Source organism: Poeciliopsis prolifica, unplaced genomic scaffold (genome assembly GCF_027474105.1).
Source record: "Poeciliopsis prolifica strain line A6 unplaced genomic scaffold, Auburn_PproV2 SCAFFOLD040, whole genome shotgun sequence".
Taxonomy (NCBI): domain Eukaryota; kingdom Metazoa; phylum Chordata; class Actinopteri; order Cyprinodontiformes; family Poeciliidae; genus Poeciliopsis; species Poeciliopsis prolifica.
In genome coordinates, this window is record NW_026562415.1 from 433,180 (window position 1) to 456,009 (window position 22,830).

Below are 22,830 nucleotides of genomic sequence, written 5' to 3' on the forward strand. Positions count from 1 at the left end.
TTATTTTCTATTTTGTGTTGTCACGGAAGTTAAAATCTACGAACAATCTTTTTAAGTTTTCAATAAAAAGAAAAACAAAAAACATTGAGTCACCTCCACATTGGAGAAGTCTTTAAAACGACTTTATTCTCTTGTGGTTATTCCATACAGGGCACACAATGGCAGTATTCTAAAACCGGTCCACAACCAAAAAAATAAAAAAATAAAAAGAACAAACCAAACCCACCCACCACCACCTCCGTAACCTAACAATAGACTTTATTTAATCGACTAGACATTAGAGTTCTTGATTTAGATTATTGTGCACAGTAAAAACAGGACCTTTACAGTCAAATATAAAAATTATGTCAGTTTGTGTAAAGAAACAAAATCTAAATATATTTATTTTATATTACAGTACAAACTTTACAACCAGAAGTTGTTTAAATGCATTGGGTTTATTACGTTGCAACAATTCTTATCCAGCTCCAGCTTCATTAAAGTCTTTGCTTGTACACATTGCCAAAGAAGTGTTAGTCATCAATCTTAAAATTAATATTTATTTATTTTTTACAAAGTGAAACTTTAAACAATACATTACTGGTTGGTTTTTGGAAAAGACTGAACAGAAAAATAAACATCCGGTGAGGCTCTTTGAATATAGCAGATTTGTACTTCTGACGTATTGGCAAAATAAAGAGTTTGTGTGCTTGTATGTGTATTTGAGTAAAACTTTATACAATTTATATTGTGTTGGCATGAAAATACTGAGCAGGAACAGGAAGAAGGTAGTGTATATGTGCTTGACTGTTGGAATATCAGTCGTATTTGCTCTTTGGGCGATGTTGAACATTTCCGCACAGATTGCACACAGTTTTACAGATTGGCTCCATCTGTCAGCAGCATGTAGGAAACACACCTTTGGAAATGACTGGTAATTTGAACAATGGATATAGCTTAACTCCGCATGTCAGTATGTACAAAGAAGTTTGCAGGAGTCGAGGTTAAATGAGATTCCCGATGGGTATACGGGGCAGGCAGATGTAAGCCTGCGGGGTCTTGCTGAGGTTGATGGGGTTTCCGTCCAGACGGATGTCCTCCAACGCGTTTCGGATGTAGTTGAAGTCGTTCAGGTTGCAGAACGTGTCCTCGTGCATCATCTGAATGTTGTTACGCTGCAACAGAAGAGGCAAAGAAGGCTTTTCAGTCATTTAGTCTCTTGAGAACTAGTTGATTTAGTTCTGAAGTCTAAACCATTCATCTTGAAGTTTGGCAATTAGGAAGAAGAGAGCTGTGCTATTTTGTAATGGTTGTTCTGTTTGGAAAGACTTAATTCAAATGCAACACCCTGTACTGAAAAAGATAACCCCTCCATTAGTGTGCAGTCAACAGCAAGAGATGAAGCCAGACTTTGTGTACCTGTAAGTGTAGCGAGCGTAGGCTGTCTGGTAGAGGCACTGGAATATAATCGACGTCGTTATCGGTGAGGTAAAGGTACAGCAGGCCAGTCATGTCCTGTAGTCCAGAGAAGAGCAAAGATATTACTTGATTTAAAATTTCATTTCATATAAAATGCTCATTGATTCTGCATTTATCTAATTTGAGGGTGGAACTCTTGCTGCCATGAACTTTGTGTCCTCTTTGTCTTTCAAAGAAAGTACTCATGGTTCTATGATTTTGTGATTTTACCAATGGAAATCACTTTTTTTCCTCCTTTCTGACAGAAAGGTCTATTTTCAAGATTTGTGGTAGGATAAAATGTAATTAACTCTGTATTTTTTGGACATAGTTAACTTGTATGATTGGTTTCTATCCAATAGAAAGTCATTCTGTTAACTTTTAAAACCTTTTGATGACAGATTCCCCGTTTGTTTAGAATCAGTATTTGGAATCTGGCTTAAAATGGATGAGTCTGCCTCAAATTTTCTATCAACTTTGCAACCACACACAAGAACTCATTGAAAGAAATCTACTGAAGAATATGTACGTACTTTAAATGCCTCTTTATGAATACCCTTAGAGCCAATGTTGTTGTGGCTGGCGTCAATCAGGGTCATGGTCTCAGGAAGGGCAGGCAGCTGTGAGATGTGATTTTCTCTGATGATCACCTCCTCCAGCTCAGGCAGGCCCATAAACGTTCTATCCTCAATGGAGGTTATTCTATTAGCAGTCAGGTCGATCTTCTTCAGCTTGTCTGGAAGGCAATAAAACATCATCCTCAGATACTGGCGCTGTGTGTTCACTGACCTCTCACACCTACTTTGGAGTTGTAAACAGTGGAAAGGTTAACTTTGCTTCTGAGCATATCTGCTCTAATAACCGTACGTTTTCATTCAAACAGGACATACTCATGTTGGCGAAGTCAGACTTGCTGATCTTTGTGATTCTGTTGTAGCGGGCGTAGAAGTGAGTGGTGTCTTTGGGCAGAGGTGGAACACTGTTCAGCTTCAAGTCGTCACAGTAGACCGAACCACCGAGGCATGTGCACAGCAAGCAAACAGGCAATCCTGGAAAACACCAAGAGCGAAAAGGGACAGAAGAATAGAAACAGAACACAATAAATCATAGAAGGAAAAATATATGTTTTAATCCCAAAAGCCCCCTTGCAGGATTAAGGCTGTTCAAAATGGTTTAAACCTCTTAAACTGAAATGACCCAAAGCCCAACATTTATGCAAATATGAGCACTTACAAACACTACAGTAAAACCATACTTTATGTGTTGAATATCTCCAGTCACAGTATATTTGAGGTTTTTCACTTTTTACTTTGTGCTTCATTGGTTCAACTGCTTTGATCTTTTAAAACTCCCAGTCTGGATTTGGCTCTGAACAGTACTGACCTTCATCGACCTCGGGCTCCTCTGGCTCCTCTGGCTCTGGGAAGCCAGAGGGCCCTGTATCTTCTTCTACACTTGTTTTCCCCTCCTGAGGGGATTCAGTTGTGGTTGGAAACAGCTCCTCCTCTTGTTAGAGACAAGATTAGGTGTTAAAAAAAGAGGTTAGATTGAGGTGGACACGAGACAGGAAGCGGCAAAGCAGTTTAGCAGTGTTAAACAAGTGTTTATGCATTTTTCTGGATTAGGATTACACAAACCTCACTTTTTTGGGTTAATGACATGAAATGTAATTGCCAACAAGGTTAGAGAAGATGTACTTGAGACAAAAACCACATAAAACAAGTTGGGGTGTCTAAGATCCAATCTTCCGTTTTCCTTTATCTTCAACACACAATTCTATCTTAGGTACTGACCTTCTGGTTCTCTGGGTTGAAGTGTCACAAGGACCTCAGTGTCTTCTGAGCCAGAGACACTAGGAAGTCCAGAGGTTCCAGAGACCTCTGAATCTACAGAGGCTTCAAAGTCTACAGAGACGTCAGGGTCTCCAGAAGGTGTCCCAGAAGCACTCAGTGCCTCTTCAGGGATTTTATCCATAGAAGGGAGAAGCTCCTCCTCTTGTTAGAGCCGAGGGTTGGTGTTAGGAGTTGGAGGTTAAGAGGGATAATCAATCACACTCACATTTAGAATGAAACAAGATGTTAGAAACTCAGGATTGTGGTGAAAAAGTTGAATACAATCATAATGTGTTGCACAAATAATCAACATTTAACTACATTATTGAAGAGAGCAGTTAAATGGAACAACAGTTAATTAGCATGAATCACACGTTCATTCAAGGTACTAACCTCCAGATATCAAAGTTATCCCTGAATATCCTGACTCAATAGAGTCCCCAGAAACCCCAGAGGTTCCAGAGGCCCCAGAGCTCAAAAGATCTCCAGAGAACCCAGAGCCAGACTGGTCTCCAGATACTCCGGTTTCAAAGGGGGGTTCAGTGACCATTTTAAAATCTTTAGGGAGAGAGTCTCCCGAGGATCCAGAAAAACCAGACCCGGTGACGTCTCCAGATCCTGAGATGTCCCCAGATATCAAGAGACTCCCACCTGTCAAGTACTCCCTAGATCTACTGGTTATAATGAACTCTTCTGGATCCCCAGATATCAGGATAATGTCACCAGAAAGATCCCCGGAGCCACTGGAGACCAGGAAGTCTCCTGAGATGGCAGACCCAGAGCCCCCGGAAGCTGCTGAGGTTTCTCCGGACCCTACAGAGCCTCCAAAATCCCCGGAAACATGAAGAGTATCGACCGTTGCCTGACGCAGCTCCACCTCTTGTTAGAGACAAAACGAGGTACTGATAAACAGACAGACAGGACTGAAACAGATCATTGATCAGATTTGGAGAACAATGATGATTGGGTTAAGAACATGAGAAACAGACACAGTCAAGACAACACATTTAACCACTGACTGCCAGTTAAATGGATAACATGCAAATGGAAAACAGAACTGCTGGGATGGGTTGAGATGAAGGACGAGTGGAATACCCGGTTATGCCAATAAAGCTACTTTCACAGCTTATGTGTGCACTCATACGTCAAGTAGTAATACATTTAAGATCTAAAAGTATGTGCTTCTTCAGACCTTTCTCTGTGTCTGGACCCATGAGGACACCAGATCCACCAGAACCCTGAGGGACACCTGCAGGTTTCAGAGGCAATCCTTCTTCCTCTTCATCCTCCCCTACCTGTGGTAGGATAGTTAAAATCAGATCGGATTAAGGTCAGATTTTTAATTTCTCATAAATTGGCATTTTCTAGCAGACAATATTTACATAAGAAAAATACATTCTGAGAACCCAAGTATATTTTTGAGAAAGCGTGTACTCATTGTGGGGAAAATCGTTACTCATGTTTGAGTGCCATTCATATGCTGGTGGTGGAAAACTATTATACTGAATGGTGACACCTATTTCCATTGTTGCCATGCAGTTTTTATTGAATAATTTCAAGTCATGGATTTACATAAACTTTATTAGGTTCCTTTGTGTCTTTCAACACTGTTTTGTCTCTATGGTTCGTGTTTGTTCCCCATTTAAGGTGCTTCCTGCTGCTCTCTGCATATTTTTCACACCTGCTTCTTATTTTTTAATCATCACACCTGGCCGGTTTCATGTCGTTTACTCCCTCAGAGTATATATTGTCGTGGCAGATGGGTTCTGTTTTCTTGCCAACCACCATATTTGCCCCAGATTGTGAATTGTATATGAAATCCTGCTTTTTACAATCAATTAAAAGCAAAAGCATGTACTGTTTCCTTAATTCATGGTTGATTTCTGGGTGACGTTCAATGATTAATTTCAGGTGAAGTTGTGGTGTAATATGAACTGAATACTTTATAGAATTTATCACAGAAGCCCCTAATCTAATAAATCTGGGCACAAACAAAAATCTTAGCTACTCAGAGCTTTTTTTAACAACCATATTACAGAGTGTTTATCACCTGCACAAAGGTCAGGAATCCAGGATGAACGTCTTTAATCTTTCACCACTAGATGGAAGCAAACTGTCAAAAAATGGCCTCAGATCAGATGCATTTATATCTAAAGTTAAAAAAAGGCCACCACTGTTAGTAATTGATGCTTTCACTTGAAAATGTATGTATTCTGATTGTATAACTTTTCTCTAGCAATACAATTTATTGTGCAAAATAACAAACAAACAAACACAAAAAACAAACAAGATAGCTTGCTGTTTACTACATAACTGGTTAAATACCCCAATTTTAAATGTTAGGCGCTTTATGCAAACTAACAGCAAATTAAATTTATATTTTTTTGAGACAAATATAAATTTAAAGATGATAACCAAAATGTTTCTGCTATTCTTAGTATTAAAATCCCATCATAAGTAATATTCTCTGCACTCATGTTTACATTGCCGACCAGTATTCGGTTTAATGTTGGGAAACAAATAGGAAACCATGCAAAACTTTATAAATTGCAGTTTTTGAGACTTAAACACTTTGAGCACATCCATGTGGCATTGTAGCTGCATGTTTTTCCTTGCAGTTGCCCTTTGATGTCCTCGTGTTTGATGGAACCTGCAGTTCTATCATTTTTCCAGACGAGGGTAATGAACTCCCAACACAGGTAGTACCTGACGCTCCAGATGACTCGACCCACTGATATCTGTAATGGTCCTTGTGGAACCAAGACACACATGGTAGCTGCAAAGATTTGAATCTGAATCTGAGTCAACCCAAATGTCTTTAGATATCAATGAGCCAAGATTTGTCATTGGAGACGAGTTCAGGGAATAGATTCTTAGTAGAACTTGTAGTACCCACAAAGCAAGCAGGAGAAACACTAGAATAGAGATATTCAGCTCTGAATGTCATGTTCTAAAGTTAGCGTACACACAGGTTGGCATACAACAAGGTGAGTCTTTGAAAAGTCATGTACAGTGTTGGTTCACTGCAGTACTCCCCTTCATTTCCCCTTTCTCCAAAGCAAACATAAATACCTATGGGAAAAGAAGAGGTTAAAGGCTAGCGACCAAAAGATAAACAAATAAATAAAAGAAGAGCTCTGAAAGCAGCATGGGAAAATAAAATATAAACTTGCATTAAAATGTTCAGAATGTGGAAGCAGGAACCAGAAGACTGGAGAGCTTTTCTGAAACGTTTCAGCTTGCAGAGGAACTGATATGAGACTGAAAGTGTCTAACAAGAACCTCACGCTTACTGTCATGCATTATCATTCACTCCGGACATATTGTTAAAAACAAAATCAAAATCCATAACTCAACAAAAGAAAAATAATCAAAATTCCATGTTTGGGGGTTATTCTTTCTCTCGCTTTTGAAGACGTTTAATGAAACTTTCTACATTTCAGGACAATCATTTGAAAACGTATAGCAAAGAGAAATTCTATGTCAAAATTAAACAGTTTGGTGCAACTTAAGGGTGTGCATCATTTACTTACTAAAAACCAAAAATGCTAAAGTATGTAAAACCGCCATGAAACGTAAACCTCGGCTACAGCCCCAGTTAACTAGCAATATCCAGCAACAGGTGAGGATGGAGCGCCATCTTTATTTACTCTATGTTTCAAACAACAAAAGAACACTGGTCCTTCCAACACTTTGTATTGCAAAAACGGTACGACACCAAATGTTTGCAGTTTTAAAGCCTGTGAACATGCAAACTCCAGGTACTTCAGCTTCCTCCCACTCTCCAGGAACATAAATCTTAGGTTATGAAGATAGGATTTTTAAAGTTGTTAGACATATGTCCCTAATTTGTGGGGTAATTATTGTCCTTTTATTGAATTCATTCAGCCAAGTCTTCTCTCAGAAAGCAAAAATGTATTTCTTTGTTTTGAAATACCATTGAACTGTTTCAAGATTGTCCATAAGTTAATGCAACTGTTCCAAGATCAAACCCGTCCGTTCTTCAAATCGATTCATTTGACAATATGATGATCCGTTTTGTGACCATGTTAACATCTGAATATTAATATTAGACATATTGCACAAACAACTTCATCAATAACTTCAACATTCTCAAGGAAAACAGAACGCAGGAGAAATTGTCATGCAACTTTCCAAACAGATGCACATGGAAAGTCCTTGAGTGTTTTAGATCAGGACTAAATGCACCCATGTTAGAGAAATGTTGCTACAGTGCAAGCAAATCTGAAGTTGCTTGCTGCTTCAGTTGTGCGAGTAAAAGATATGGGCAAACAAAAAAAAAAAAAATGCATGAATGAGTCCAAAGATGGTGATTAAAGCATTTGAATGCAGCAGACTGAGGATGATTTGCTTGGATAACAATGTAGATGAGGCTTATTTTCAACTTTGAGAGACAAAACCCAGAGGGAAAAAAGGTTAATGCCAAAGTAGAGTTGGCCATGAAAAGCAAAGACTCAGCATTCCAGGGATGGAGCTCATCACCGCCTCATTTCTCCCCTGAGACTCTGTGTTTGTATATGAAAGACATTTGTTCTTCAACCCTCTGAAAGTCTGCCCTTCACATGTCTCTGCGTTATCAAGTCAGCTAAACGAGATCCCGGGTGATTTCCCCGCACTACAATTATGTGTCCAACCTTTGAGTTTATGGTATGTGGAAAGCATAAAAATTAATGTAGCCTTTTTGTGGAAGCCAGGAGAAGTAAAAGAACAATAAACGCCACAAAGCCTGAAGCAACATGCGGCATTATTCTGTTTTGCTAATTGTTATCAAACGATTTCCAAGCAAAACAGCAGTTTTGCAACGCTCAGTAATTGTGAAGTAATTCAGCCGTGCAATTTCACACTATACTCAGTCATGCTGATTAAAGCTTTAAAATGACTGTGGTCACACTGCTTTGTCATTGTTTGGGGAGACATACAGTGGTTTTGGCTTGAAAAGGCATAAAGTCAGTAAATATGCTTTACAAAACAATTAAAATTGGTTTAGATTATGCATAGCTTAAGCTGGTTCGATGGCAAGCCACGTGAAAAGTTTATGTAGAGGTTTTGTTTTATTGAGGAAGCCAGGCCGATTGCGTTGCCACTTCAAAATCAACTTAAACATGATTTAGCTTAAGCTGCTGGGAGCCATTTTTTATTTGCTCTTGTCATTAGCACATCTGTACTGCAACCCATTCTTGTGGCAACAATAAGCCTATAGCAACTTAACAGTGAATTCACAAAAGCAGCAGTAAAGCAAGTTGTATTTTTTAAGGTCTGTCTACTAACATGTTGCTGTGGTAACATTAGAGTGGTCACAGCTTAAACTTGCTTTTTTTACTTTTCCATTTTGAGCACAAGCTCATGTACTGCAACTACAATTGCTCTGAGATTGGTTTATTTTAACTGATTGTTGTTTTCTGACCACTCCGTGAAGAGAGTATTCACGCTATGGCTACTTTTGTTGAGCGCTAGTGCCAAGTATTCAGGAGGGCCTTCATATTAGCAGTGCAGTTCCAACAAGTTGTTGGAATGATTCTTCAGGTTTTATTCTATACTGACAAGATTTGTCAGGTGTACATCCATGATGTTTCACTACTTCCCAAAGGTGATCTATCATATTGAAATGTAATCCATCACCTTTGCATTCCACTGTGGAATATTGAACTCACTGAAATGTTCAAGAAAGTAGTTTGGGATTAATTGAGCTTTGCCATTTGGTGCATTTTCAGTTAGAAAACGGATGAACTATGATCATAACAGGACAGACCTGGTCAGGGGTTTGTGGTATTTAAACAATATACAACAATTGGATTTAGCATTCAAATAAGTCATTTCCCCCAAATGGCTACTCACTGGGTGCTTTTGCTCTCTTTTCTGGGCTGCTCTTGGCAAACTCAGTGTTTCTTCTTAAAAATTAGTATTTTCTGAAATACTCAGAAATACAACAACAGCCATTTCAACTTCAAAGTCACTTATATCCACTCTCTTTCCGATTCCGATGGTAATTTTGAATCTAGATGCCTAAATGCATTATGAATAACTGATTTGATATGTATTCATAAGCGATTTAAGTAATCTTATTTTAAAACCATTGGGTGCAAGGGATGATTTTTTTGGTCTTAGCTGTACCTTTCTACTTTTTGTTAACTCTTATGTGTTTTAATTTAGAAGTGTGCTCATTTACAAGAGGAACTAAAATCCCAGCACTCAACACGCAAGTCTCGGACAAAGAAGAATGAGGCTCTTATCAGGGCCAAGTCATTTATTTTCCAGCTGAAACGGCTCCAGGTGCATTCAGGATTCTGGGGCACTGACCCTATAACAGTGGCTGGCCAAAGTATAAACTGAGGAATGTTTGGCTCAATTGTACAGAACACTAAGAAATAAATCTGTCAATGCTCCAAATCACTCCAGTTGCCATCCGCAGCATTCCAGTCTGCTCAAAGAACCCCATGACCTCAGCCCAAAACCACACGTTCAACAAAAGCACTGCTTTAATTCAAAAATTACCATCATTTGTTGGTTTTGTTTCAATCTTCGTTGTAACAAATGAGATGTGCAAAAATGAAACATATCGTGCCCCGATTCATCAAATGTATACTGATGGTAAAGGAATAAAATGCTTTAATTTTCAAACATTAAATAAAAGCTAAAGGTGTTTATGCAGATTGTGAAACTTGAGCACAACTAAAACCTCTTACCTCACGATATTCAACTTTCATGACCCTAACGCCATAGTTATCCTCAAAATTGTCTCCTCTTTCATTATAGTCAACAGCATCGGATGAGCCAGAGTCCACTTGCCGGGAAAATCTGGGACTGGCCGCCACCGCTTTGAGGACGAAGAGTCCAAACAAGAGCCACAAAAAGATCCTCATGGTCCACCTGTTAAATAACAAAGCAGCAGAATTAAACAGAGTTTTCTTTAATTTATTGGTTGCTTAACAAGTACAGTTTTTTATGTTGTACGCGAGTGATTTGTGGTGTACATTTTTATGAGAATATAAAGAACTGGAATTGGAAGCCTGTGATGGTGCCAGAGGCTGAGGTCTGACCTCATTCCCTGACCAGTAAGGTCGCTGATCTTATTATGGAGGTGCAGACAGGTATGGGATCGAAACACAAGGGATTCTATTTCTGGCTAAACCAGTTTTATAATTTCATTGAGGAGCTCATGCACCTCAGTTCACCTCTCCTTTTTATGGGTGACAGGATGAAAGTCACTGTTTGACTAACCGGATTCTTTCTCCTAAACCAAAACACATTTTTGTTGTGTCACTGACAACTAAGACATTTATAATCTATTTCACACAAAAAACAAACAAACAAATAAAAGCAACTTATATCCACTATTTTCTGGAAACATACTGCTGCTGTTAAATGAAGCAACCCCGATGGTTTCATGTTTCACTGCATGGTAACTTCTTGACCATAGCTGATGCAATGGCAACAGAAATGTAAGGAATTGTTTTTATGATGGCACATATAATGATTCATGTGTGATCAGAGGAGATGATGGTTGTCTGCACTCAGAAGGCAGACCATTTTATATGTGACAGGTTAAGTTATTGTAATTGTTTTGCACCATTTTCTGGTTGGACTCAGACACAGAAAATATTTATGCCAACACAGGAATACATACACTGATTGCTTAAAACAATCTGGGTATGTATTCCTCATCAAGGTAAATCTTGAATTTTACCCTTGTAGCATAAAAGTTTTTGTATTTTAGCAACAAATGTCTAATAACTCTGCATATATACATGTGGACATTTGAACTAATTTAAAGGTTTCCCTCATGTTTGAAGAGTCTTTTGCAACCTCTTCACAGTTTCCTTGGATGCCTTTTATGCAGTTCTATTTATTCTCCATTTCTTGAAGAAAATCATCCCAAAGCCTAATACAGCCACTACCATGTGTCAGTGTGATAGTTTAAGAGTGATGAGTGGTTTAACATTTTCACACAAGGGTCAAAAGTTTTCATTTTTGCTTCTTTTTACCAACAGACATTTTTCCTGATGGTTGCTGTATTCCGTACATGGCTTCTGACCTGTCGGTTTACTTGGATGGCTTTATATTGCAACATGTGGGATTTCTAAAAATTGCATTTTTTTTTATCAGAGGAAAGTGGGTTGAATGCCATTGCATACCACACTTTGTCATTGGTCTTGCATGAAATCCTAATAAAAATATTGGCGTTTGTGGCATAAGGTGTTTGGAAGGCTCTGTAAAATATTTATTCCCAATTTGGTGAAGGAATGGTAAACTGATTCTGTGCTGTTAAGTGACTCAAGTTTCAAGAAAAAAAGTTTTACAATGGAAATGTGTTTCCACTCTTCATAAACAATGGTGAAAACACAGGTAACCTAGAAAGTGGCTTTCATAACACTTGTACTAAAAATCTTTGGACTGTCCTGAATTATTTAAGTATTTCTACAGTGGAACAGAAACAGCCTTTGTTGTCCCCCATTCAGTTGTAATGGCAGAATGAAACAAGCATGCAGCTTTGAAATGTCTGGAATTTTTGCCATAAAGATTTTAAGGATTTTTTCCAATCAGACAAAAATATTTTGCCTAAAGCTATTAAACTCTCAACAGATACATATTTAAAGCTTTAAAATAAACATGATCCATTTTCAACACTGTCCTGACCTCAAGAGAAACTGCTCATGATCCTATTATTTCCTGTGGAGCACAGTCTGTTAAGTTCACGAATCACTCCAAAGCGGAAAGCACTAATAAGATTAGCATATGTTAATTACTGCTTAATGAGGTTAACTCCTTGCAGACCTGGGATTTAGGATTAAATACTGAAAACATTTCAATGTGTCAGCACTCAAGTCCCAGTGATGGCACTATGGGAGCAGAGAGAGAGAGTCCTCCAGGCCAGGGCAGAGAAACGGTGAGCAAGGAGAGAGAAGAAGAAAAGAGGAGCGCCATGGAGAGGGAGACACAGACAAGATGTTGGCCCTCAGGGTTAGATGGAGAAAGTGCAGAGAAAAAAGTTGAGTCTGGGCGAGTAAGTGAGAAAAAGGAGAGGCGAGAGAGGTTTCTGCGCTAACCCGACCCCTCGGCCTTCACAGAGAGCCTTTATGAGGCCCGCTCGCAGCTCGTCTCAGCACTCAAACTCCAAATTCCACCGAGGTTTGTGGACAGGATGGCAGCAACCTGCTGCAGCTCCCGGGGAAAAGCTTCATTCAGCAGAGATGGGGGTTAGGCACACACACTCACACAGATGCACACACACTTATTCATGCATACAGTTGGAAAGATGTAACCCTCACACATCTATCTTTCAGTGGCAGAAAACCAAGAAACATCTGCTGCTATTTTGGAACCAGGGCACAAATAAAACCAATCATGAAATGCTTATCTGATGTATTTTTTGCATGTTACCACAACAAAAATACGGATTAAATATCAGTCCCATCTCTGACTTCAGCATGAACTTGATGCACTTTGCTGAGGGAGTTGACTGGTTGGCATTGCTGCAGAAATAGACCGATCAGGAGAAATCCAGCACAGCTAGACTGAAAGAAGGACTTTTCTAAAGACAGCACAGAGCTTTGCTTTTATACAGGCCATCACAGCGTACAGTGTTTGTGTCTTTCCTCCAGACTGCCTCCTTGTTATGTTTGGCTACATGTTAGGCATGCCTGATATCCAGCGATTCTACCTTTTCTCCCTCAGAAGCCTCAAGCAGACCCAATGATTTTCCCTCTGCTGGAGACTATAACTGCCACATTCACACTAACATCATGTTTTTGTGAGTGTAAAGGTTTTTAGTTAAAAGGACGGAAAATTATTTGTGCAAATGATTTGAAACATTCCAAAGATCTTTGCTGCAGAAGCACCTGTGCCTGGGAGGACTTGTGCATTGAAGAAATGCAATTTAGCAGCTTCAAGTTTGAGCAAGGCAAGTCCTTAAACATGCATTTTTTAAAATTATTGAGCCCCAAACTCTCTGCAACCCATTCTTGAAGCTTACGTAAGTGAATGAAATTCCCAGTAGTAAAAAGACAATGAAAGAAAACTACTGCAGTGATGTGAAAGCGAGGCATCTATGCCAAACCGGTTGGTGTTACGGCACCTGTTTAAAACCTGAATGCCTCTGTTTTTAAAAGGGTTAACCATGCACCTCAGCCTGCCTAATCCCCACTACCAGCATGAACACAGCACTAAGAATGCTTACCTCAGTCTCCTGCTTTCCCGAATGGTCCCTTCAGCCGTGATGGAGATGCTGAGGGCTCCGAGACTTGGCCAATGGTGAGAGGTCACACAGGTAGCCTTGAAGAAGAGGGAGTGTAGGTGATGGTGGGGGTGAGGGGGAAAGATGTGTGTAGATGTGACAAGTGTCTAAGTGTAAGTGTGTGTGTGTGTGTATGTGTAGGTCTGTGTGGACCCGAGTGCCCTGCCGCTTATGTGTGAAGGTAGGCACTGAGACTGATTGGACAGGGGCGATTGCTTTTGGTCACTCAGAGTGCAGCCCCCCCTCACATTACCCCCCTCGTGCCGTACACCCGCTTGCACAATCACCTCAAACAGGACACACACACACTTCAGACACAAAGGGAAATGGAGAACAACCAGGAAGTGGTGGCTTATCCCTTACAAGCGTACCTTCTATTTTTTTTTTTTTTGTCGAATCAAACTGAAATATTTGTCCTTCTTTTCCTGAGGTGAAACTCTGGCATGTGTTGCTTTCATGTGCGAGGGATCCAGGAGGCCCTTCTGCACAATGGGACCTCTGTGAGGAGCTCCTGTTAGCATGGTGCTGAGAGGAAGTCTCAGCTCAGAGGACGGTCTCTGCCCTCCCTCCTTTATAGGTGAAGCAGATTTTTCTTTGCGTCGTCGCTTGCCCAGATCAACGGAAACCCAAGATAAATTCTTTTTATTTTCCTTTTCCAGCAAGAAGGTGTAGCAGCAATCACCTCTTGGCTTTTACTGGTTATCAGACACTTCACTTCAGCAGACCTAGAGCCGATCTCTTTAATTCAGTCATATTAAACCACTAATTTAACTCTGTCAACATAGTAATTGTTCTATGGTCTTTTTGTTGTTACTTTGGTCACTGTTAATAATTTGCTTCTGCTCAAAATTTCTTTACGCTCATAATAGGAAATATAATACATCTTTTATTATTAACTTCTTTCTATAGTTGCACCAAAATCCATTTCTGATTGGCTGCTTGGTACCTTGTGGCCACACTTTACTCAAAGCTGTGCTGCACTGAAACAACAAGAGAACCAAGAGAGAAACCAAAGCCGGGCCTGATCACTCTGTAGTGATTCAGTGGATGTAATTGTTTTACACAATGGTAAATTGATCTACAAACACATCAATCTGTGTTTAAGGTTGCAAGGTGGGGCCCAGTTGCCTTTCATCAAGAAGAGTCTCTGTTTAAATCCCAGCTTGGGCCTTTCTGCATGAATTTTCAATGTTCGTCCTGAACAAACATGCATGTCGAACAGTTGTGACTTGTACTTTTCTAGTTCCACCATGATAGACTGGAGATTTCCCAGGATCTATTGCCTCTGAATCATTGACTGATGGAGACAGGCGCCATCACATGTTACAGTATGCAATGAAAAACCAATTCAGTCCCAATGAGAGAAGTGAACAACATATCTAGTTGGACAAAAGACTGACACCTTGTACCATATCTGGTGTTTTTTGATACAAAATCCCCTGAAGTCTCCAAAATTTGTCCCTCTCTTGTTTCAGTCCTCATTCCTCCATTGTTCTCCAGTTGGGGAAAACAATGAGAAATAAGCCCTTCTTCTATTAAATGATAATTCAGTGGAGAAGTAAAATAATTGTAATTTTTGATTGTTTTTAAAGATTACAAAATTGGTTTGCTTTACTCACATTGATGTTAGTGTAGTAGGTTTTTTTAAGGCTGTCATGATTTTTTTAGTCCTTTTTTTAAAGTGTTAACAGAACACACACACATGAACACCTACACACACACATATATTTCCCCAGAGTTTTGTCTCAACATGCTGCCTGTTGCTCATCCCACGGTAACTCTAGATCTTTTGATGAGTGAGAGACAAAGGATGGAGTGGGAAAGCTGAAAATCTGTCTGCACCTGCTATATGAGCTAAGATTTCTATCCAGAAGCTTTCTTTTTTTCCATTTGAAGTTTCTAAACGAGAAAGAGGTTCAAATTAAATCTTCAAAGTACCATCTCTTGAGAGGGCGATGGATAGATTGCATGACAGTCTATCCATCGCATGAAATGCTCTAAGTTAATCTCCTCTGTTAAAGTGTTCACGATGGCCCTGTTTACTTTCACTCGCCCAGCAGTAAATGCATACTGCCAGCCTGACTCAAATGGCTTATGATGCCTAATCCTGCCGAAATCTCTTGAGATTTTCTGGAAAAAACCAACAAAACAGCTAAGTGTTTTTGAAGTTTTCCACTGCAAACAGTTATTGAGCAAGTTGAGGTTCGAGCAGCAGCAAAACTAGAATACTATGGTGTGTAAAACAACTTTTTCTTGGTTGCCACAGTAAAAATATTCTGCTTAGTAATATTTCTGGCTAGAAAAACTCTCTCTGAATCTGTGGTAAACTGTTGACCACAGGCAGATTATATTTGCAGAGAGCCTGACTAGTTTGCCAGCTTGTGTGGTTGTATTGTGCAGCAAACTCTTAGAAACTAGTATTGAATTTATCTGGTTCTGATGTGACACAATCGGCGACACCCTTTAATGAATTCCCCTTTTGCTGCTGCGGTCAGTGTTGTCAGTGACCAGACACACCACAAATGGCAAATTTAATCTTCATGTAAGAGTTGTGACAGTAAAAAGAAACAAAAAATACACATCACATATTCATTCGAAGTTTTATTGGAGATAATTTAAGATGAAAGCCCTTTCACAATGTATTCAGAAAAGATGACCAGAATGTTAAAAATAAGTTGGCAAATATTCACATTTTTGTGTACAAAACAAGAAGTAATGTTGGCCATGAGTATTCACAGGGTTCAAATTCTTACCCAGTATTAAATAAAAATAAATTACCAGCAGTATATATATTTCTGCACACTTGACAGATTGTGTTTTAAAAAGCAAATAAAAACACAAAATCTACAAATGTAAAGTGTCAAAATAAAAACAACAAAAAATACAGAGAATATGGATATTTTGCAACTTTTTGAAATTCAGTCCCAAATCTCACCATATCCCATCCTGTATTTATTTACACACAAGTTCAGGGTCTACAGACGGGTACCTTCACTGACATAAGGCACAGCTAGTGGTCAGCAAATATAATATCAGAAACATCTATTGATCAGTGTGCTTTTTTCAGATTTTATTCCGTTTTTCACTCGAAAGACTTTCCAAGATGAAACAATGGAAAGCTTAATGTCAGTGGATGACTTCTCAAGTTTCATTGACTGGAACAACATCCACGTCATTTCAATAGTTGTGCAGAAAGTCATTTAGCTTACAACACATTGGTTTTCTGTTTAGATAACAATAGACCTAAGGAGACGAAAGCACAGTACAACATCCCTGGGAATCGGTGGATTGATCTCATTGCCGTCCAGTCGGAGGTAGCGAAGCCTTGGCACGCCATCGTTCGTCGAGTCATCCAGAGAATCAACGGAAACGGGACACACACTGGAGCCATTTACACCTGGAAAAGAGCGAGTAGAAGTGCAACAAGATATTTAGATTCATGTTCTACAAAACAAGATTCCCAAAACACTTTTTTCTTCAGCTAACACTTACTTGCAATCTTGTTGTGGTCAAGGTAGAGATGTTCAAGGCCTGAGGGAATGACTGGAACCTCTGTCAGCTGATTGTGAGACAACTGCAGGTCCAGCATGCTGGAGATATTAAAAATATCTTTTGGAACACCATCACTGCCGAGCTTGTTGTGGTTGAGCCTCAGAAAAGCCATTTTGGGCAAACCTTTGAAGTAGTCAGCAGGAATCTTTTCAATGTTGTTGCCATCGAGGAAAAGCTGGGTGGTGGTAGGCGGCAGTCCAAGGGGCATGCTACTCAGGTGGTTCTTGGCTAAATTTATCTGGACCAGGCTGGCGAGGCCCTTTAAGCTCACTTCAGTGACAGCGTCATCCATCAGCTTGTTCCCCTGGAGATCCAGCAAGTGTAGCTTGTCCAGGCCAACAAACACACCGGCGGGTATCTTGGAGATGCGATTGCGAGAGAGGCGTAGATGCTCCAGGCTGACTGGCAGTGGTGAAGGAACAGTAGACAGCAGATTATCATCCATGTACAAGTGGGCCAGATGTTTCATCCCACTTAGGACATCTTCGTCTACTTTGTCACTTGTAATTTTGTTGCGGTTTAGGTTTATCCAGCGCAGTTGTGTTGCATTCTGCAGTGCCTCTAATGGCATTGTTTCAATCAGATTGTTCTGCAGATAGAGATACCAGGTGTAAGGGGGGATCTTAGGGATACTCTTCAGTCCTCTGTTGTCACAGTAAACCGCTCGAGGGAAGTTTTGGGGGCAGTTGCACTCCTTAGGGCAGCCTTGTATTTGGGCAAGGAGTTCCTCGTAAGGCATGTCCTGGCTGATGGATCGTGTTACCAGGCACAAAACAACCAAAATCTTCTGGAGACCAGCCATGTTGACCTGTGTTTGAAAGAGAAAATATAACACATTTACTATAATCAAATAGGAAACCAAATTTTTATGAGTTTAGTTACTTTTGAGCAATCAAATCTTCTGTAGGGACTTTGCTGATGAGAGATACAGCATCAGCTAAATGTTAAAGGCAGCAATGTGTTTCTTAGTGTCATCACCCTGTTATTAATTTATCTTTCAAAAATCAGAAGTTAAAACATTAATTGCTTTAGACGAGTCAAAGATTTGTCCCCTCAGTAGAAATATGCTTCTTGTTCAGTTGTAATGGAAAAAACCCTTACTACTGCTTCCTACACAATCCTTTTTAGCTGATGTATGGAGACATATAAAAAAAGAAGTGTGCAATTTGTAGGGATTCAAGTTCAGTGACTGACTGTAAACATGCTAATAAAGAAGCTTTAAAAGCAAAAATCACTAGAAGAATGAACAAGGTCTAGTGGAGGTCTTGTCGGCTCCTGTCAGTCCTCCCTTTTAAACTTTCGCTTGATTTGTCTCAGCTGCCATCTGTTGCTTGTTTAAATTCTTGATGCGCTCCATGTTTGTCTGGAACTCATTTTGCATAGGGGATACTTTTCCCTGGATGAGCTCACTTCAAAGACAAAGCTGAATCACCCCTTTTCCAGAGTTGTGCCTGTGGTAAGAAAGACCAAAGCTTTTGATTTTAGTTTGTACACAAGGTGTGGCAGTATGGTGGAAATGTCATTCCACCGAGCATCAATAGGCCTGGTAGACAAAACACCAACGATGAATGGAATACAAATCTGTTTCTATCACGGAATAGCGAGTTTCATTCTAAGAAACATCTCCACCTATAATCATAGTAAAGCAAGACGAATCTCTCTTCTTCTCAGAAACTCATCTTACCTTTAATTCTCTGAAGTTTTCTTTGCAATGTCCTTCCTCAGTAGTTGATCAAGAGTGGTCCGCAATGACAGGGATGCTCGTCTTAGTTCCCTGTATTTGTACCAGAGCCTGTTTCATTCAACATGTGCCAACCTGTCACTCAGGATGACCTTAAAGCCCTTCTTAGCCAATCAGATGACCCAAACAAAGGGGGCCATAATCTCCTCGTTGTACGGGTTGTTAAGTATTTTTAGTGCTCAGTGACATGGCCCACTTTGCTTAGATGTACTTGTTCTTGGATTGCTAATGTCCACATGGACAGCCCTTCGTCCTCCTGCAGGAATGACCGATCATAAATAAATCCAGAGCCCCTCATCAACTCTTAAGCTAAATTTGTGGGTAATTTAATGAGAGGGCAATCAGGATCAATTACTCTACAAGTTACAAAGTTTATCTGCTTATAGACAACAGTGAGCGTAATGTCTGAACAAAAAGTCATGATAATGGGTAGAGACAGTCTGTCTGCCAGGCCTGTAAGAACAGGACATCATATTCAATAAGATCTAGTGACTGTCTTTCCTAGTCAGTCATTAATGCATATCTTGCTTTTATTAATATATATATATTTTTTTGGTGCAAGTACTCCTTAAACCAATGATTTTGTGTTTAGCTAAGTCTGGCTGGAGCTCTTGTTTCCATTAACCGTTATATTTTTCTATAGAAAGTACTCCTAGTCCAGTGATACTGTAACCTGAGTTAATTTTGAAGCTATTCCTGAAATATCTTCAACAAGTCTGTCATTTGGTTTTCTTCCCAAATAAAGTACAACTGGTTCAATGATGCTGCGTCTACCTCTGTCCCTTCTCCTGAATGGAGTAATTGAAGGCAGAGTTGTTGCAAAAAAAGCACAAACTTTGTTTTTCCTTCTCCAATGAAGTGTTCCTGATCCAGTGTTTCTTTCATGAATTATGCAGTTGGCTGAACTATTACTGCACTTAACTCCTGGAGAAGTCACGAGCCAATGCTTGAAAATGCTTCCTATGCTTCTGACTCCCAATCACTAACCCTATCCCTATGTTGCATAACATTTTACCAGTTGGCATGCAACGATTTAAACTGAACTGGAATGCACATGTAACCGGATCTAAATTGACCTGAATAGAACCAAATTTGTTAAAATGTGCCAGATTGATTAGACTAAATTCTATATAATTGATATTATTTTGAGCAGTTTGTCTTGTGAAGTGAATTCAGTTTGAAATTTGGTTTTAATCTTATGAGGATTTCAGGTCTTTTGAGGTTGGGATGTGTTATCTTGCCCAGATGCGCTAATATAACATCAAGCATGGAAATGAAAAAAGTCTAAGTTCAACACATTAGCTGCTGGCGCAGGAGGTAATTGTTTTACGGCACTGAGGTCATACTTAAGTTTACGAGATTTTGCTTCAGGCACAAGATGCAAATTCTTTTGCAGAGCTGAGTCAACATCAGGCTTGATGGCCTTTTAACATGCAGGCATGAGACTGTGCTCACTTCTAACGATGACGGCAAAGGATCAAATACGAGATAATCCCGGGCAACCTGTGAGGATAGAAGCAACACTTATCCTTGATCAGCAGTGCAAGCCCATTAGAGTTCCTCCAGTTTGTCCCGTGGTGTAGTTGTGTGCATTGGTAATTGATCTATGCAAATTTGGAAGATTGCATAATGGATTAATAATCTAAAACTGGATTTTCTGAAAAAAAATCCCAACAAATTTTATACTGTAAACAACTCTATAGGTTTTCAATAGAGCAGATTCATCAATTCCCATGTCAATTAAAGTAAAGAGTTTTTTTTGTCACAATGGTTTGCAAATTAGGAGTAATATGAGGAGAATCTTACTAAGAAGACTTTTAATATATTAACAGCAGCTCTTCTAATTAATCTGTCTACTTCATGAAGCCTCATTGCTAAGGTTAGCCTGATGCAGCTCCTCCATCCTGCTGGCTGAGTCATGGCATTTAGAGTTTGCTGCTACTTTTATCAGGACATTTCAAACTTTACTAGCGACAGAAACATCAGAGCTGCTTTGCAGGCAGTTGAGCGGCAGCACATGGTTCATGTGTGCCCTGAATGCTGACACCACATTTTCACTCAGATTTCCAAACCCGTGAATCGCAGAGTTCATTGAAGGTCAATCAGATTGCTCATCAAAGTAAGTCCTGCTGGGTTTTAGCTCAGCAGGACGTCAGGAATGTGCAAAAACTACCAAGAACTGATGCCACCGAGATCATCTCTGGAAAAAAAAGTAAAATACTTGTGTGCCAGATTTGCTGCTGAACAGTGAGTCACAGCTTCACTGTGTCTGTAAAATGAAACGCATATTTACTGAAAACAAATATTTGCAACATCGTGCCTGAGAAAACTAAAGAGAAACACATGCTGAGGATTCTCATAGTACTAATTTCCTGCCAGGATCTTTACACTGAGCCAGTTATTATAATTACACAACAGCCTTTATGTGCACAGTATGAGTTTGCAGAACTGCATCCAGTTTTCCTGTGTTTTAAAACTGTGGGAGTTTGTTAGTAGGGATCGTTATATCTAGAGTTGAGAGTAGTTAACCCAGTATGTGGGTAATTATTGCATAATTCACTGACCCATGTTGTTCACAATAGTACATTTGAAAAGTGGAGCAAAGTTGAGTCTTACTTTTTTTACAATTTGTAAATCTAAGATTTAGATTTCAAAACTAGTCAAGATGTGGTATATCTTGCCTTTCAGTTTTGGCATGAAGGTCAGACAATAAAAGCTGTAACAAAAATTTACATTAGTCCCACCATTATACAAGTTTAACAACAACAATTAACAAAATGTATCACAAAATAAGAAAACTAACATCATTACCTACTTTTCCAGGTGAAGTGAGGGATCTGTTTGCAGACAGGTGAGGTTTGGCCAACGCGCCTCTCCAGACTCGGTGTTGATTGTCCTCTCACTGCAGTCAGTGATTGGACCTCAGTTGCTGTTGGATCTTCATGCAACACCTTGCACACCGGTTGAACCGAGTGGTGAGAGCAAGTCTTGTCGGTGGGAGGACGACTGCGAGCTGGGATGTCCCTTCAGAAATTGTCACTTAACATTTTCTGCCAACCCAGCAGTTTTTCTCCCACCTCTTTCAACTTTTTATTCCAAAATCTTCAGCAGTCAGTTGGCTTCAGAGCCATGAAGTGCTGGAACCCCTCCCAACTAAACCATTTTTTAAAAAAAAAAAAAAAAAGGAGGATTTGCTTTTGACTCATAACTTGTGAACGAGTACCAGACAAGTTTATGCTTTGGTTTTAGCGAGCAGGCCTTGGGGTGTAATATTAAGCTGACAGGTGAGGTTGTAGAGGAGTTACCTGCCCCTCTTTTGCTACAACCCGAGGCTAATGTCCAAATCCTAAAGTAGAAAGGATTTTTGTCAAATACAATGTTCAGACAGGATTCCTCCCTTGCAGAAACTTTAAATGTCTGTTTAATTGTTCTCAATGGAGGCTGAAACTTTGAGGTTTTGGTAAATTTTGCAGCGGCTTAGAATAAAATGTCTTGTTAAAAGAGATTTTTGAACACAATGTGCAAAACATAGACAAACCATTTCAACTCTTTTCCAGATTCAAGTATGCCCTGTAAAATTCAAATGAAAAACAGCTTTATGAGCAAAAAATCTTTAAAAAAAATGCGATGATCCAGTAATTTAATCAAAGAGATTAAATTACTGAAACCTGGATAAAAGATGGTGATAAAAGAGCCACATTTTCTCAAATTTACCTAGAAATTGGACTGTAAGGAAGGTAAATAAAATCTCCAGAGCTCATGGGTAGCAGAGACGTTCTCCATAACCATAATTTATTTTAAGATTTTTACATATCTTTTAAAACAGCCTATTCCCTAGACTCTAACATTTACCTTTCGTTTTTGTTAGTAAAAATCTTTTTACTTTTCTAATTAAGCAAATGTGAATATTTCAAATATTCACGTAAAAAACAAAAGAAGTAAATGTCTAAGAAAACATGACCTGATGACAGAAGAAAAAAGTGAAAGGAAATCTGAAAAAGGAGATGGAGAACAGA

The 22,830-nt window shown here is 39.4% G+C and overlaps 2 protein-coding genes across 2 annotated transcripts; both read right to left on the bottom strand.

The window, feature by feature from the left end:
- Positions 1-89: 89 nt before the first annotated feature.
- epyc (epiphycan) lies at positions 90-13,696 on the bottom strand. Its single transcript, XM_055054668.1, has 10 exons — positions 13,465-13,696; positions 9,974-10,157; positions 4,462-4,564; positions 3,663-4,148; positions 3,231-3,431; positions 2,821-2,943; positions 2,328-2,486; positions 1,971-2,173; positions 1,399-1,494; positions 90-1,154 (listed from the first exon to the last, which is right to left on the bottom strand). Exons 2-10 carry the CDS (start codon positions 10,148-10,150, stop codon positions 984-986), a joined length of 1,719 nt encoding a protein of 572 aa, XP_054910643.1. The 5' UTR covers positions 10,151-10,157; positions 13,465-13,696; the 3' UTR covers positions 90-983.
- A 2,413-nt stretch (positions 13,697-16,109) lies between these two features.
- kera (keratocan) lies at positions 16,110-18,862 on the bottom strand. Its single transcript, XM_055054670.1, has 3 exons — positions 18,758-18,862; positions 17,014-17,881; positions 16,110-16,918 (listed from the first exon to the last, which is right to left on the bottom strand). The coding sequence occupies exons 2-3, from the start codon at positions 17,873-17,875 to the stop codon at positions 16,749-16,751; spliced, it is 1,032 nt and encodes a 343-aa protein (XP_054910645.1). The 5' UTR covers positions 17,876-17,881; positions 18,758-18,862; the 3' UTR covers positions 16,110-16,748.
- Between the last annotated feature and the right edge of the window lie 3,968 nt (positions 18,863-22,830).